Source organism: Amphimedon queenslandica, unplaced genomic scaffold, assembly GCF_000090795.2.
Source record: "Amphimedon queenslandica unplaced genomic scaffold, v1.1 AMPQUscaffold_13203, whole genome shotgun sequence".
Taxonomy (NCBI): domain Eukaryota; kingdom Metazoa; phylum Porifera; class Demospongiae; order Haplosclerida; family Niphatidae; genus Amphimedon; species Amphimedon queenslandica.
The window spans coordinates 78,039-91,417 of record NW_003546561.1 but is presented as its reverse complement, the minus strand read 5'-3'; the positions used below and the strand labels follow the sequence as shown (position 1 = coordinate 91,417).

Sequence of the window (13,379 nt, the reverse complement as noted above, 5' to 3'; positions counted from 1 at the left end):
TCTGTGCTTGTCACAGTTATATCAAGTCCTGTTAGAGGTCCCTTTGGTTGAGTGGCTCCACCAGAAGGAAAGAAAGGAGCAGCAGTCTGGAATATGATCACATAGTACCTGTCCATGGCTGATTTGAGGAGAGTGCTAGCACTGGTGGTATTAAAGACAAAATTTCCCGAGTCTACCTCATAGACCTCAGTACCAAATGTAGACTGAGAGGGTTGGGGCCAGAGAAGGTCTGAAGTAGTGCTGGAGTCACCAAACACGAGACGAAGAGAAACAGCAAAGAGAAAGACCAAGAGAAATCGAGCCATTTTGTCGTGGTTTAGTGAAGCATGCTATAATTATTTTAATTAAACCAAACATTTTAAAAAAGCTTATAATTGGCTACAGGTACATAGACAAAAAGAGAATGATTAGCAGTTGTTCATCAATAATTGCTTCAAGGTCCATGCCACTCGTCATTGCAATAACTGGGACCAACTGGTTCAGCCTGAATACCACGACTATAAATGGAAAAGAAAATTTTCTATCATTATTATTATTACTAACGTCAGTAGTCTGCAGCGTTGATTCAACAACCTAGTCCTTGCATCATTGACATCAGTGACTGTCTTTGGACTCCATAACCTCTCACCCACTGCACATGCTCTTGGCCTGAATGAATGAACACACAAGATAAAAATAGATTAAGAATTAACGTAAAGTGTAGTTTAAGCTGGATATACATGATTTCCTGAACAATCAACTTACCACATTCTTGACATAAAGTTAGTAGAATCAATAAGTTCTCCCCAGAGGCAAGAATGGCCACCGACTACTAGAGAGTTTTGATCATCAGTACCTGTTAAATAAACACACAAACTTGAAGCATATTCATAATATTAGAATAGGGATGTCATTATTATTAATAATAATATGAATAGGGACTAACCATTAAAATTTTGAGGGTCACAACTGTAATACTGTAAGGAAAGAAAAGAAATAAAGACATAATACCTTCACTTAGGATCTTTGACCCAATTTTTGAGCAACTTTAAAAATTCATAAAAAATCTAATTTTGATCGGAATCAGCTCAAACTTTCTACACAACATAAGACCATGTATATGTATCAGGAAATGTAATAAAAATGAAAAATTCTCTCCTTTTCATTTTTGGCAAAATTTGGCCGAAATTTCTGTACTATAGTACAGGGACTTTTGTCCAATTTTTGAGCAACTTTAAAAATTTGTAAAAAACTAATTTTGATTGGAATCAGCTCAAACTTTCTACACAACATAAGATCATGTATATGCATCAGGAAATGTAATAAAAATGGAGAATTTACTCCTTTTAAATATTGGCAAAATTTGGCCAAAATCCCTGTACTATAGTACAGGGATCTTAACCTGATTTTTGAGCAACTTTAAAAATTCGTAAAAAAATCCAAATTTGATTGGAATCAGCTCAAACTTTCTACACAACATAAGAACATGTATATGCATCAGGAAATGTAATAAAAATGAAGAAATCTCTTCTTTTCATTTTTGGCAAAATTTGGCCAAATTGTAATACATGTACTAGGACTTTGGCCTGATTTTTGAGCAACTTTAACATGTGTAAAAAATTCAATTTCAATCAAAATCATCTCAATATTCTATGCAGCACAAGAACATGTATTACTTACATCTTTCCAGTCTTCTCCATAACTAATGCGGTTCAGATACCAACAGGTTGATAGGATAACTTTATAACCAGCTTTAGTTACTGCATCCATTTCTTTCTCCCAGCCTGTCTTCCACACATCAATAACTGTATCCATTTTGATCTATAAAACATAAAAATGATAAATTATCATAAAGCCAGTACTAATATACCTTTAGTCCATTGTCAAATATTTCTTGCCACACAACATAACTCTTATTCAGTTTATTGACCAAATCAATCAAACTGTGGGAATTGCAATAGAAATACAATCATTCATTCAATGCTAATGGTTCTCACTTGTTTTCATAATATTCCTCAAGTTTAGCATAATCAGTGTACCCCATTTTCTTCATCCATGCTTGTATATCAGGATTACCCTGCCTATAATAATAATGGAGACAAACAGAACTAACTAATGTTAGCAACATACTTACCAGCAAGTGAATGAGACTTCATCTCCTCCCAAATGGATGTAATTGTCAGGGAAAACGTTATCAATTTCCTGATAAAGAGAAGTCAAGAATGTCCAAGTAGAATTTAGGATTGGATTAACAGGACCATATTCACTAATAAAAGAATGATAATGTCAACTGGAATAATCACTATTGAATTAATACAATAGCTCAATATCACCCACAAACTTATTATAGTAATACAAAATAAATGCTCCATTCACCCATTTGGTTGGCCATTGGCATAACAAGGAGTCAATAGATCAGGCTGTCCAGCACCCCAAGACTGAGTATGACCCTGTCATTAAGAAAAATGATATAAGTGAGTGATGATTATCAATCATATCTTACTGGAGTATCGAATTCAGGTATAACTCTTATGCCACGTTCATAAGCATAATTAATAACAGTCTTCACATCTTCTTGTGTATAAATGTGCTCATGATCAAATGCTCCCTACAAAAAAAATAAAATCTTACAACCTTTCTTTCATTTTCCACAATCTTCAAAATTGCTATATTTCCATACCTTAGCAGCTAGGTCAGGAAAGGTGTATGATTCATAAGGAAAAGAAGGATCATCCACAATATGCCAATGGAGTATATTAAACTTGCTGTACACCATTGCATCAAGATGAGTTAGTATTGTGTGGAGATTAACGAAGTGTCTGGAGGTGTCAATCAATATCCCACGATATTGAAACCTTGGTTTGTCATAGATTCCCGTCACTTCGTTTATAGCCAGCTAGAACAAGAAATAATATGTGAAGTTTCTGACACTATAAATCTTACTCCTCCATCTGGCCTGTGATAAATGAGTTGACTAAAAGTTTCAAGTCCTGCAAAATCACTGAAACAATAAAATACACACTCTGAATTTTCTTCACCTCTCATTGCTCCAAACACAGTAGTAGCTGTTATGGATGCACCATTACCACCAACATTTAAATAATCTACACAATATAAGAGAAGCATAATCTTTTACTATAGTATCTATGACTTGCTAGTTCGCTTAATGCTTACATGATTCATCAGTATTCAGATTCAGAGATTCATCTGTACTGTGCACAGTTATATAAAGTGTTGTTAGAGGTCCCTTTGGTTGGGTGGCTCCACCAGAAGGAAAGAAAGGAGCAGGAGACTGGAATATGATCACATAGTACCTGTCCATGGCTGATTTAAGGAGAGTGCTAGCACTGGTGGTATTAAAAACAAAATTTCCAGAGTCTACCTCATAGACCTCAGTACCAAATTTAGGCTGAGAGGGTTGGGGCCAGAGAAGGTCTGAAGTAGTGCTGGAGTCACCAAACACGAGACGAAGAGAAACAGCAAAGAGAAAGAACAAGAGAAATAGAGCCATTTTTTGTCGTGGTTTTAAAGCATGCTATAATTTAATTAAACCTCTAAAACATTAAAAAAATTTTAATTAAAATAGTTTGTAGCTATACCAGCATGTGCATGTACATAATTGATCTATATTGGGAAGCAAGGGTAGACAAAGACGAAAAGACAATGATTAGCAGTTAACTGTTCATCAATTGTTTCAAGGTCCATGCCACTCATCATTGCAATAACTGGGACCAAGTGGCTCAGCACGAATACCACGACTATAAATGGAAAAAAGAAATGGAAACAATTATTCGTTATTATTATTACTAACGTCAGTAGTCTGCAGCGATGATTCAATAGTCTAGTCCTTGCATCATTGACATCAGTGACTGTCTTTGGACTCCATAACCTCTCACCCACTGCACATGCTCTTGGCCTGAAAGAATGAATAAACACACAGTTATGCATCAAGTTAGTATGACAATTAATATCGATAATGCAAACATGAAATACAGTTAATCAATTTATTTTACTTACCACATTCTTGGCATAAAATTTGACGAATCAACAAGTTCTGCCCACATGCAGGCATGACCACCAACAACTTTAGAATTCTGTTCATCAGTACCTAAAAATGTAGTAAATCATATAGATGACACACAAGTGCAATGAGACCAACCATTGAAAGCTTGAGGATCACAACCATAATACTATAAGAGAGACAGAATTTTGTCATCATTAAAATTAATTGCATTTTAAAAAGATTTAGATACAAGTATACTACCATAAATTTTATGGTCACAAGTTACAGTGTGAAAATTTTTGTAGCCATTATAAAGCTTACATTTTTCCAGTCTTCTCCATAGCTGATGTAGTTCAGATACCAACAGGTTGATAGGATAACGTTGTAACCAGCTTTAGTTACAGCATCCATTTCTTTTTGCCATCCTCCTTTCCATACATCAATAACTGTATCCATTTTGATCTGTAAAACATTAAAAATAGTAACCATAAAAACCAATCCTAATTATACCTTCAGTCCGTTGTCAAATATTTCTTGCCACACAACATAACTCTTATTCAGTTTATTGATCAAATCAATCAAACTGTGGGAATTGCAATAGAAATACAATCATTCATTCAATGCTAATGGTTCTCACTTGTTTTCATAATATTCCTCAAGTTTAGCATAATCAGTGTATCCCATTTTCTTCATCCATGCTTGTATATCAGCATTACCCTGCCTACAAATAAAAATAACTAATAAATACTATTAATATAGTGATCTATACTTACCAGCAACCAAAAGAGACCTCGTCTCCTCCCAAATGAATGTAATCGTCAGGGAAAACTTTACTAATTTCCTCATAGAATGAACTCAAGAATGTCCATGTAGTATTTAGAATTGGATCAATCGGACCAAACCCACTACACAATGGTGCAGATATTACAATAAAGAAGGTCAAAGAAGTAAAATTAATTATCACTATAGTTCATGCAAATGAATATGATTAAACAAGTTTAGCCAGCCTTTACAGTCAGACTCATACACAATACATAAGCATATTCACACATGCAATACATGAATTATTTATGATATATCCCTTAAATCCAGCATGCACTATGTAGCACAGTTTATACAGGAGTCAATGGGTCTTGCAACATTACTGCATGAAATAGGAAACAGTTCTATTTCATGCAACATGTGAGCTCCATTGACTCCTGTATAAACTGTGTTGCATGAAACAAATGTTGCATAGCTTTACCCTCCACTGCAAGGAGTCAATAGGTTTGCCTGTCCAGCACCCCACGACTGAGTATGACCCTAGAAATGACAGAGAAGGTCAATTAGATTATAGCCGTATTTGGTAGGATACCCAAAAAGTGAATGATGATTATCAATCATAGCTTACTGGAGTATCGAATTCAGGTATAACTCTTATGCCTCGTTCATAAGCATAATTAATAACAGTCTTCACATCTTCTTGTGTATAAATGTGCTCATGATCATATGCTCCCTAGAAAAATAACCAAAATATGCCAATAATGTTAGTTTTAGAGCTTGTGTTAGATCACATGCAAAAACTAGAAGCAGCCTCCATTAATGCCATACCTTAGCAGCTAGGTCAGGAAAGGTGTATGATTCATAAGGAAAGGACTGATCATCCACAATATGCCAATGGAGTATATTAAACTTGCTGTATACCATTGCATCAAGATGAGTTAGTATTGTGTGGAGATTAAGGAAGTGTCTGGAGGTGTCAATCATAATCCCACGATATTGAAACCTTGGTTTGTCAGTGATACTTGTCACTTGATTTATAGCAAGCTAGAACAACAATGATAATAAGATGGTGTAATAAAATATTAGCAGATTAACATTAGTACTTACTCCTCCATTTGGCATGTGATAAATAAGCTGGCTAAAAGTTTCAAGTCCTACAAAGTCAAACAATCACTGAATACTGGCTCTATACTATATTCCTCACCTCTCATTGCTCCAAATACAGTAGTAGCTGTTATGGCTGCACCATCAGCAGCAACAGTCAAAGTATCTATTCAAAAAAAAGATATAAATGCTTGCTGATAGCTGTTTGCAATATTGAAACTTCTAAAGCCAAACACTGAAACTGAATAATCTTACAAGCACACTGCAACTTGCCACACAATCAACATTAATTTTTTTATGTAAAAAAATTAATTCTAAAATTTTAATGTTTATAAACTTACAAGATTCATCTGTGGTTAGATTCAGTGACTCATCCGCGTTGTTAACAGTCACTTTAAGTCCTGTCAGAGGTCCCTTTGGTTGAGTGGCTCCACCAGAAGGAAAGAAAGGAGCAGCAGTCTGGAATATAGTCACATAGTACCTGTCTATGGCTGATTTGAGGAGAATGCTAGCACCTCCAGCTCCATCGGTTGTAAAGGCAAAATTTCCCGAGTCTACCTCATAGACATCGGTACCAAATGTAGACTGAGAAGGATGGGGCCAGAGAAGGTCCGAAGTAATGCTGGCGTCTCCAAACACGAGACGAAAAGACACAGCAACGAAGAGAAAAAGAAGCAGAACAGACCGCACCATCTTGTCAAGGTGTGAAAGGTGAATTTAGGTAAACGCCCACGCAAGGTGTGGCTAGGCACAATGGTCAGCTACATGATGCAGTTCCTCTTAGGCTGTTCTCTCTTGCTTCTGTCAGCTCTCCAGTACTCAAAAGCAGACCAGATTGAGAGATCACTAGATGGAGAGAACTGGCAGCTATCAGATTCTGCTGGAAAGGTCAAAGGTCTTCCAGCCACAGTCCCTGGAATAGTCCATCTTGACCTACTGTGAGTTTGTAATAATTAATAGCTTATTATGACCTCTTATACTACTGTAGGGCTCATAAAGTCATTGATGATCCTTATTGTAAGTACACTAAGATTTGATTCTCTCATTTCTGTTTTATATTCATGTAGTTGGTGAGAATGATGATAAATATCAATGGATAGCCTACAGTGATTGGATATATGAAGCAACATTTGATTTGACTGATGCTGATATCAACAATCGCCAATTGTTTATGAAGTGTGATGGACTGGATACTGCAGCTACTTTAAAGTTAGCTTTAAGATATAAAACAAACCATGCCTCCTTTAACATTGCATACATACACTATTGTGTATAATAATTATGCCCTATTTACTGGACAGGGTTAATGGGATGATGATAGGTAGTGCTAATAGCTTCCATAGAAGATGGCTATTCAACATGACTGTGAGTGAAATGGAATTGTCCTTTTTATAAGCATGCATAAAAATGCTACTAAATCCTAAATTCATTTATTTTTTAGGATGCAGTGAAAACAGGAACAAATTCATTGCAAGTGTACATTCAGGTATGCATCATTTTATATTGCTATACTGTGTGTGCTAATGAGTTTTATGTAGTCTGCTGCAAATTATTCTATTGCAAGGAAAAATGCATATCCATATGATGTGTCTGGAAATGGTCAGTATAGTTTAAAATACGGTACAAATATAATTTTTTTAATGTATAAAGGTCGCTATTTCTCTGGAGCTGCAAGGAACTTTATTCGTAAAACTCAGTCTGGTATGAATATTTTATTTAATAATTATTAGCCGATTTCATGTTCTGTTGTAGATTTTGGGTGGGATTGGGGCCCAGCATTTGTTCCTGCTGGAATATGGAAAAACATCAGGTGAAAATACTTTTGGTATTAATTACAGCATGCACATTATTTTATTTATTAACTTAGTTATGTGACTGCTAGTGATGTATACGTAACTGAAATTGTCCCAAAACCTCATTGTAATGAAACAGATGAGACTTACTATATGGAGGCACTGGTTTGCTACATTCAACTGGTTGAAGGTACATAAGTAGATTTAAACTAATTTCTTTAAGTATTTGTGCAGGACAGTATTCTATGCAGACTAGTATTGCAGTGGACAATACACCATTTTCCAAGGAATTTAAAGCAGATGTATGTGGTTGTTTTACTTCTATTTATTATTATTTTATTTCCTGTAGCCTTTTAATTTTCCTAATTCTCCTGGTGTAAAGCAATGTGCTAGGTTCTTCTCTTATACTGTTAAATCATCAGATATGGATAATTACCTGTGGAAACCACACAGCTCAAGTAATCCTAAACCACAGCTATACCAAGCAACAGTATCAGTCACTATAATGAAGGTATTTAATTAGTGAATGCTTTGGTTTGTATTCATTATTTTCTGTATTGTAGGATGGCAAGGAACTATTCAGTGTTAATCAAATGAGAAAGGTTGGCTTTAGAAATATTAAAGTCATTTCTAACGAGCAGCCACCAAATAAAGAAACAGGATTTTTATTTTACTTCCAACAAACAGACTCAAGTAAACACTAGTAAAAGCAAGTAGCACTCTACAATTAATGTTCTTTAATAGATGGAAAGTATCCTATTTATGCTAAAGGCTCAAACTTTATTCCAATGGATGCCTTTGTCACCAGAGCAACACCTGAAGTTGCTGAACATTTGATCAAGTCAGCGGCTGAAGGAAATCAAAATATGATCAGAGTTTGGTAAGAATGTAGAAAAATAATACTTTGAATTATTGAATGTTAATATATTATATTAGGGGAGGTGGACTGTATCAACCTGATTGGTTTTATGACCTGTGTGATGAGTATGGAGTCATGGTGTGGCAGGAGTTCATGTTTGGTGATGCACAATACCCCAGGGACAGGGTTAGTCATATCCTCTTCTTATAGTGCATGCTTTATTGCTATGTTAATTATTTAGGATTTTCTAGAGAATGTAAGAGAAGAAGTGATTGATAATGTTAGGAGGTTAGGGTATCATCCTAGCATTGTGCTGTGGAGTGGGAACAATGAGAATGAGGTTACAATTATAATTTATGTGTGCACTAAAAATTAAAGTTTTATTTTAATAAAATAGGCTGGTGGTCTTAAAAATACTCAGACACTTGTTGATTATGTTGCCCTTTATGACTTTACCATTAGAGCAACTCTTTGGGAAGAGGTATGCACATTATAATACTCTGTATAGTACAGGGACTTGCAAGTTTAAAAATTTTGTAAAAAATTCAATTTTGATTAGAATCAGCTCAAACTTTCTACACAGCATAAGAACATGTATATGTATTAAGAAAAATTATAAAAATGTAAAATTTTCTACTTTTCATTTTTGATGAAATTTGGCCAACGACCCTGTACTATAGTACAGGGACTTTGGCGCAATTTTTGAACAAATTTAAAGACCCGGAAAATGTCCAAACTTGATTGGAATCGACTCAAACTTTCTACACAGCATAAGAACATGTATATGTACCAGAAAACATTATAAAAATTGAGAATTCTCTACTTGACAAAATTTGGCCTACGACCCTGTACTTTGGCCCAATTTTTGAAGAACTCTAATTGAAGAACTCTAAAAGGGAAATTTTGATTTGTAATGAGCTCAAGCTATATACACAAAATAAGTACATGCATATACATTAAAATGTGATAAAAAATCTCATTCAGCAAGTTATAGTTCTCAAGACTTAATTCCCTTTTACTCTGACTTTAGGACACCACACGAAGCTATTGGCCTGCCAGTCCATCAAATGGTGCTGAATTTGATGTCCCTGAAATGGGTGTCTATGTTGAACGCTGGGGAGACCCTCAGAATTCTACCATGGGAGACATTCATAGGTATATCATTAGTCTACAATATTGACTGTATACTCAATAGCAACAGAATGAACTAGTCCTTTTCTTTTAGGTATGATTACTCTAGTACTTGCAATGATGTAACTAAATTCCCTCGACCTCGATTTGCGAGTGAGTTTGGTTTTCAAAGCTATCCTTCATTTTACTCGCTCTCAAAGATCTCAACCAGTAGTGTAAGTTTACAATGGTACCAGCCATGGTCATACTAGTAGTGTTTACTTTCTGTTGGTTATAGGATTGGAGCAATGACTCGCCATTCTTTGCTGATCACAGACAACATCATACTGATGGTAATAAGCAAATGCAGAACATGATGGCTAAATTCTTTCATTTACCAAACAAGTGAAATATCATTGTATTATTTTCACAATTACTTAGCCTTGTTGCTTTATAGTACTGATTCAGTTGAACAGTTTAAAGATTTCATCTACTTATCTCAAGTTGTTCAAGTTATATGCATAGGATCAGAGGCTGAGCATTATCACAGGTTACTGAGTGAAGCTGGGGCATACACTCGTGGTACACTGTACTGGCAACTAGTGAGTATCAGTTATTATATAAAAGTATTGAATGTGATGGTCATTGATGTAGAATGATATCTGGCAGGCACAAACCTGGGCTTCTATTGAATATGCTGGAAGATGGAAGCTACTGCATTATGCAATGAAAAAAGTATACTTGATTATTATAGTGCATGATTATTCATTTATTTTCATTATTTTATTCTCAAGATTTATTCTGATGTCTCAGTGTCAGCATATCAGTTGAATGGCTCAATAGGAATCTATGTGATTGTTGATGATCCACAGATGTCTATTAAATATTCTTTATCAGTTGACATCATATCTTGGGATGTAAGACAGTACAACACTCAATAGCTATGTACTATTGATTGGGTATGGTGTATAGGGTAAAACAGTATCTCAGAAAAGTGTACCAAACTTACAATCTGAGGGATTTACAGGAACACAAGTAGCTGAATACAAGATTAGTGATATATTTTAAGGAAGTGTTACAGTAAATGATGCTTATCTACATATTTGGATAACTGAAGGTTATGCTCAGTTTTTTAACTAAAAATAAATGTTATTATAATTGCTGCAGATGGTTCAGATAACAAGATTCTTGCTTCAACTGATTTCTTCCCTGGAATTTTCACAAAAGCTAATCTTCCTCAAGCTAAAATAACAGTCAGTAATATGACGTCCTTATCTTCAAATGAAGTATCAGTAAGTTTATAAGAATCATTGTCAATGTATAGTTGAGGCTTTATTGTAATACTTTCTTGGTAATAATAGTTTAGTCTCCAATCTGATGCAACTGCAGTTTATGTGATGTTGGATAGTGGAGCATTGGAAGGATATTTTAGGTGAGATTCTCTTTTACAAATTATTTTGTTAATTCTATACTTCTTGATTGTACTGTTAGTGATAATGGGTTTTTAATGAATCCAAACAAAGTCTATAGCATAACATTTACGTCTTGGACTGATGTTAGTGTTGAAGATGCCACCAATAATATAAAAACAAAGTATAGATTAATTTCATTTTTAAAAGATGAAGGATTTGGTTTTTAGGTCATTGACTGACACATATAGCTAAGCTGATAAAAAAACTCAACCACAAAATAGATTGACTTTAAAGTATTTCAATTAGTTTTGCTATTAGTATTATGAAAAAAGTACTTGCTGCCAGCTAAACAAATGTACTTGGTTGTATTATTTTCATAAATAAACTCGAGGGTGGAGCCCAAGTAGTCTAGTCTATGATCATGGGAATTATTGGGAATCAATGGCTACTTTACACTCGACTTTACAAGCTGCTCCTGTTAGTCTAACTTACGTCCTTACTCTCCCTACATTACTCTCTGCAATAGCGACTATCTCTTTGTCTCTATTCATCGTTCCACTACTGAGCTATCGAATAAAGGCCTACAGGAAGAAGTTTAGCTATGACAAGAAAGTTCGCTTTAACATAATACCTGGTGCTATACTACATACTATAATAGTATGCACTCTAATATTCATAGCTCTATTGACTGGCTCTGTTAGCATTTGGGAGAGTTTAGCAGAATCTAAGTCCCCCATTGGTTTCATTACAATGCAGATCTCTGCTGGGTTTTTCTTTGGCGATATGATGGTATATCTTGGCCAGAAACCTTTACGTGATATCAAAACCTTATTGCACCACGCTGCAAGTCTGTTTTCTATCCTCCTGATTCTCCTCTATGAAGGAAGATGGATGATACTCGTACTTGCAAGAGTCTCAACAGAAATATCTACTCCCTTTGTGCACCTTCGGTGGATTCTAGCCGAAACAAACGAGTCGAAAAATTCCCCACTTTCAGTCTTTACTGCAATTGGTATGACCACTACATTCTTACTCTTTCGTGTATTGGCAGTGCCAGCAATGTGGCTCCTAGTCTACTTGATTGAATTGGAAGAGACAGGGATGAATACTTACTTTCCATCAGCTTCAAAATGGTTTGCATATGTGATGATGGGCATTTTGGATCTACTGAACACGTATTGGTCTTACAAAGTTGTACGTGGCTTTGTGAAGTGGATAAAAACTGCCTTTTCAAGCAGTGAAGATAAAAAAGACTAGAAACAGTATCTACTCAATCAAAAGTATTCTATACCGGGTAGTTGCCATTTTGACAGGTTTTTATGTGCAGTTAGTTATGCTTACATTATTTCATTGCAATTATAATAATATTTTTTTCCTAAATTAAGGTATTAAAAACTATAAGTGTGCCATGCCTATAGTATAGATCAAGATTCTAGTTTGTAGCTTTCCCAGTTAATCTCTAAAAGTATAGCCAAGGAAGGAATTGTTTGTTTGCAAATAAATTCTGGCAAACCAAATCTTCCATCCATAATTTGCATGCTGGTAAAATAAAGTAATACTTTGATCCAAATATAAGGAGTAGTCAAAAATTAAAAGGGGGGTTTCAAGGGGCCGGTTTTATATATAACTTTTATAAACTCTGTGGTGTGTGGTCCTTAGCCAGTCTGTAGGTGTATGCATAGATGATACTATGTAAGATCTGGCTTGAGTGTTACTTATAATTTATGATGATTGTGACAACATACTGAGTGTGCAAATCTATGGTAGATCTAGTACTGTATCAGTACCACTTTTTCAAGCCCGCTGAAGTTATCTGGGCCAAATGATTCAGTAATGCACATGCATAGTGTTAGATTGTTAGATCTATCTATTCCTTTAAAGTTCAAAGCTCTAGCAATGCATAATGAAATTAATAATGATTTTTACAAAAGAATTATCTAAAATACTTATGAATGTAATTCAATAGAGCCTACAAAGAGTTCTGAGGTGTGGTCAGACTTGACTAGCATTTTACAATTTAATTCAGGTATTGTGCATTAATGTAATTCAATAGCTCAAAAGAGTTCTGAGGATGGAACTACAAGTGAGTAGAACATTGTAAAAATTATTTCACAATAATGAATGTATAATTCAGTACATAAGAGGAGCTTATTGCCGCCATAATGGATATAAGATGCGCATGCGCAGTTTGATACGCAAATTCCACAACCAGAAAAGAGGACCATATGCTCCAAGAAGATTGCCTACTGCTCAATTTTACCTATCTTTCCAACAAGCTGACTGTTCCATAGAATTAGCTTATGATGTCTTCCGAAACTAAGCCGACAGTTGCACCGTCCGGGTCTAATTTTTTTTCA

General features: G+C 35.1%; 4 protein-coding genes across 7 annotated transcripts in view; 2 read left to right on the top strand and 2 right to left on the bottom strand.

Annotated features, from left to right (window-relative positions):
* LOC100641092 (beta-hexosaminidase subunit beta-like) overlaps nucleotides 1-344 on the bottom strand; it is a 6,181-nt gene extending 5,837 nt beyond the window's left edge. Inside the window, exon 1 of the mRNA XM_011407606.2 lies at nucleotides 1-344. Within this exon, the coding sequence (XP_011405908.2) occupies nucleotides 1-305 (305 nt within the window). The 5' untranslated portion in view covers nucleotides 306-344.
* Nucleotides 1-6,587, bottom strand: part of LOC100640844 (beta-hexosaminidase subunit alpha-like) — a 9,248-nt gene extending 2,661 nt beyond the window's left edge. Inside the window, exons 1-14 of one of the 4 annotated variants that reach the window (XM_020000273.1) lie at nucleotides 6,190-6,587; nucleotides 5,949-6,014; nucleotides 2,923-2,969; nucleotides 2,660-2,875; nucleotides 2,483-2,587; nucleotides 2,356-2,429; nucleotides 2,114-2,245; nucleotides 1,977-2,060; nucleotides 1,850-1,922; nucleotides 1,660-1,800; nucleotides 926-956; nucleotides 745-835; nucleotides 544-648; nucleotides 355-497 (exon numbers count right to left, since the gene is read on the bottom strand). In XM_020000273.1, the coding sequence (XP_019855832.1) occupies nucleotides 434-497; nucleotides 544-648; nucleotides 745-835; nucleotides 926-956; nucleotides 1,660-1,800; nucleotides 1,850-1,922; nucleotides 1,977-2,060; nucleotides 2,114-2,245; nucleotides 2,356-2,429; nucleotides 2,483-2,587; nucleotides 2,660-2,875; nucleotides 2,923-2,969; nucleotides 5,949-6,014; nucleotides 6,190-6,541 (1,581 nt within the window). In that variant the 5' untranslated portion in view covers nucleotides 6,542-6,587 and the 3' untranslated portion in view covers nucleotides 355-433. Of the gene's footprint in view, nucleotides 1-354; nucleotides 498-543; nucleotides 649-744; nucleotides 836-925; nucleotides 957-1,659; nucleotides 1,801-1,849; nucleotides 1,923-1,976; nucleotides 2,061-2,113; nucleotides 2,246-2,355; nucleotides 2,430-2,482; nucleotides 2,588-2,659; nucleotides 2,876-2,922; nucleotides 2,970-3,017; nucleotides 3,084-3,153; nucleotides 3,738-3,790; nucleotides 3,896-3,996; nucleotides 4,088-4,138; nucleotides 4,170-4,303; nucleotides 4,445-4,492; nucleotides 4,566-4,619; nucleotides 4,704-4,755; nucleotides 4,888-5,225; nucleotides 5,285-5,372; nucleotides 5,478-5,572; nucleotides 5,789-5,851; nucleotides 5,899-5,948; nucleotides 6,015-6,189 lie in introns of those variants that run through there. The other 3 variants (XM_020000276.1, XM_003388768.3, XM_020000275.1) reach the window with 3 other exon arrangements.
* On the top strand, nucleotides 6,573-11,380 carry LOC100640717 (beta-mannosidase-like). The gene is made up of 27 exons (XM_011407604.2): nucleotides 6,573-6,786; nucleotides 6,837-6,865; nucleotides 6,916-7,057; nucleotides 7,150-7,213; nucleotides 7,290-7,334; nucleotides 7,387-7,447; nucleotides 7,499-7,549; nucleotides 7,601-7,658; nucleotides 7,716-7,831; nucleotides 7,876-7,943; nucleotides 7,991-8,152; nucleotides 8,205-8,334; nucleotides 8,386-8,521; nucleotides 8,578-8,686; nucleotides 8,742-8,840; nucleotides 8,898-8,981; nucleotides 9,531-9,655; nucleotides 9,726-9,846; nucleotides 9,909-10,015; nucleotides 10,068-10,212; nucleotides 10,265-10,345; nucleotides 10,405-10,527; nucleotides 10,583-10,727; nucleotides 10,778-10,902; nucleotides 10,972-11,042; nucleotides 11,102-11,203; nucleotides 11,250-11,380. Exons 1-23 carry the CDS (start codon nucleotides 6,602-6,604, stop codon nucleotides 10,676-10,678), a joined length of 2,337 nt encoding a protein of 778 aa, XP_011405906.1. The 5' UTR covers nucleotides 6,573-6,601; the 3' UTR covers nucleotides 10,679-10,727; nucleotides 10,778-10,902; nucleotides 10,972-11,042; nucleotides 11,102-11,203; nucleotides 11,250-11,380.
* A 26-nt stretch (nucleotides 11,381-11,406) lies between these two features.
* Nucleotides 11,407-12,371, top strand: LOC105313851 (transmembrane protein 56-like). The gene has a single exon (XM_011407603.2). It carries the CDS (start codon nucleotides 11,464-11,466, stop codon nucleotides 12,277-12,279), a length of 816 nt encoding a protein of 271 aa, XP_011405905.1. The 5' UTR covers nucleotides 11,407-11,463; the 3' UTR covers nucleotides 12,280-12,371.
* The last annotated feature ends 1,008 nt before the right edge of the window (nucleotides 12,372-13,379 follow it).

What these genes read in the sequence shown, in the direction of transcription:
- LOC105313851 (XM_011407603.2), top strand. Translation starts at nt 11,464, where the DNA reads ATGGCTACTTTACACTCGACTTTACAAGCTGCTCCTGTTAGTCTAACT.
- LOC100640717 (XM_011407604.2), top strand. Translation starts at nt 6,602, where the DNA reads ATGGTCAGCTACATGATGCAGTTCCTCTTAGGCTGTTCTCTCTTGCTT. An exon ending in GATGGCTATTCAACATGACT is followed by an intron (nt 7,214 to 7,289) that starts GTGAGTGAAATG and finishes TTTATTTTTTAG; the next exon opens with GATGCAGTGAAAACAGGAAC. An exon ending in CAAAATATGATCAGAGTTTG is followed by an intron (nt 8,522 to 8,577) that starts GTAAGAATGTAG and finishes ATATTATATTAG; the next exon opens with GGGAGGTGGACTGTATCAAC.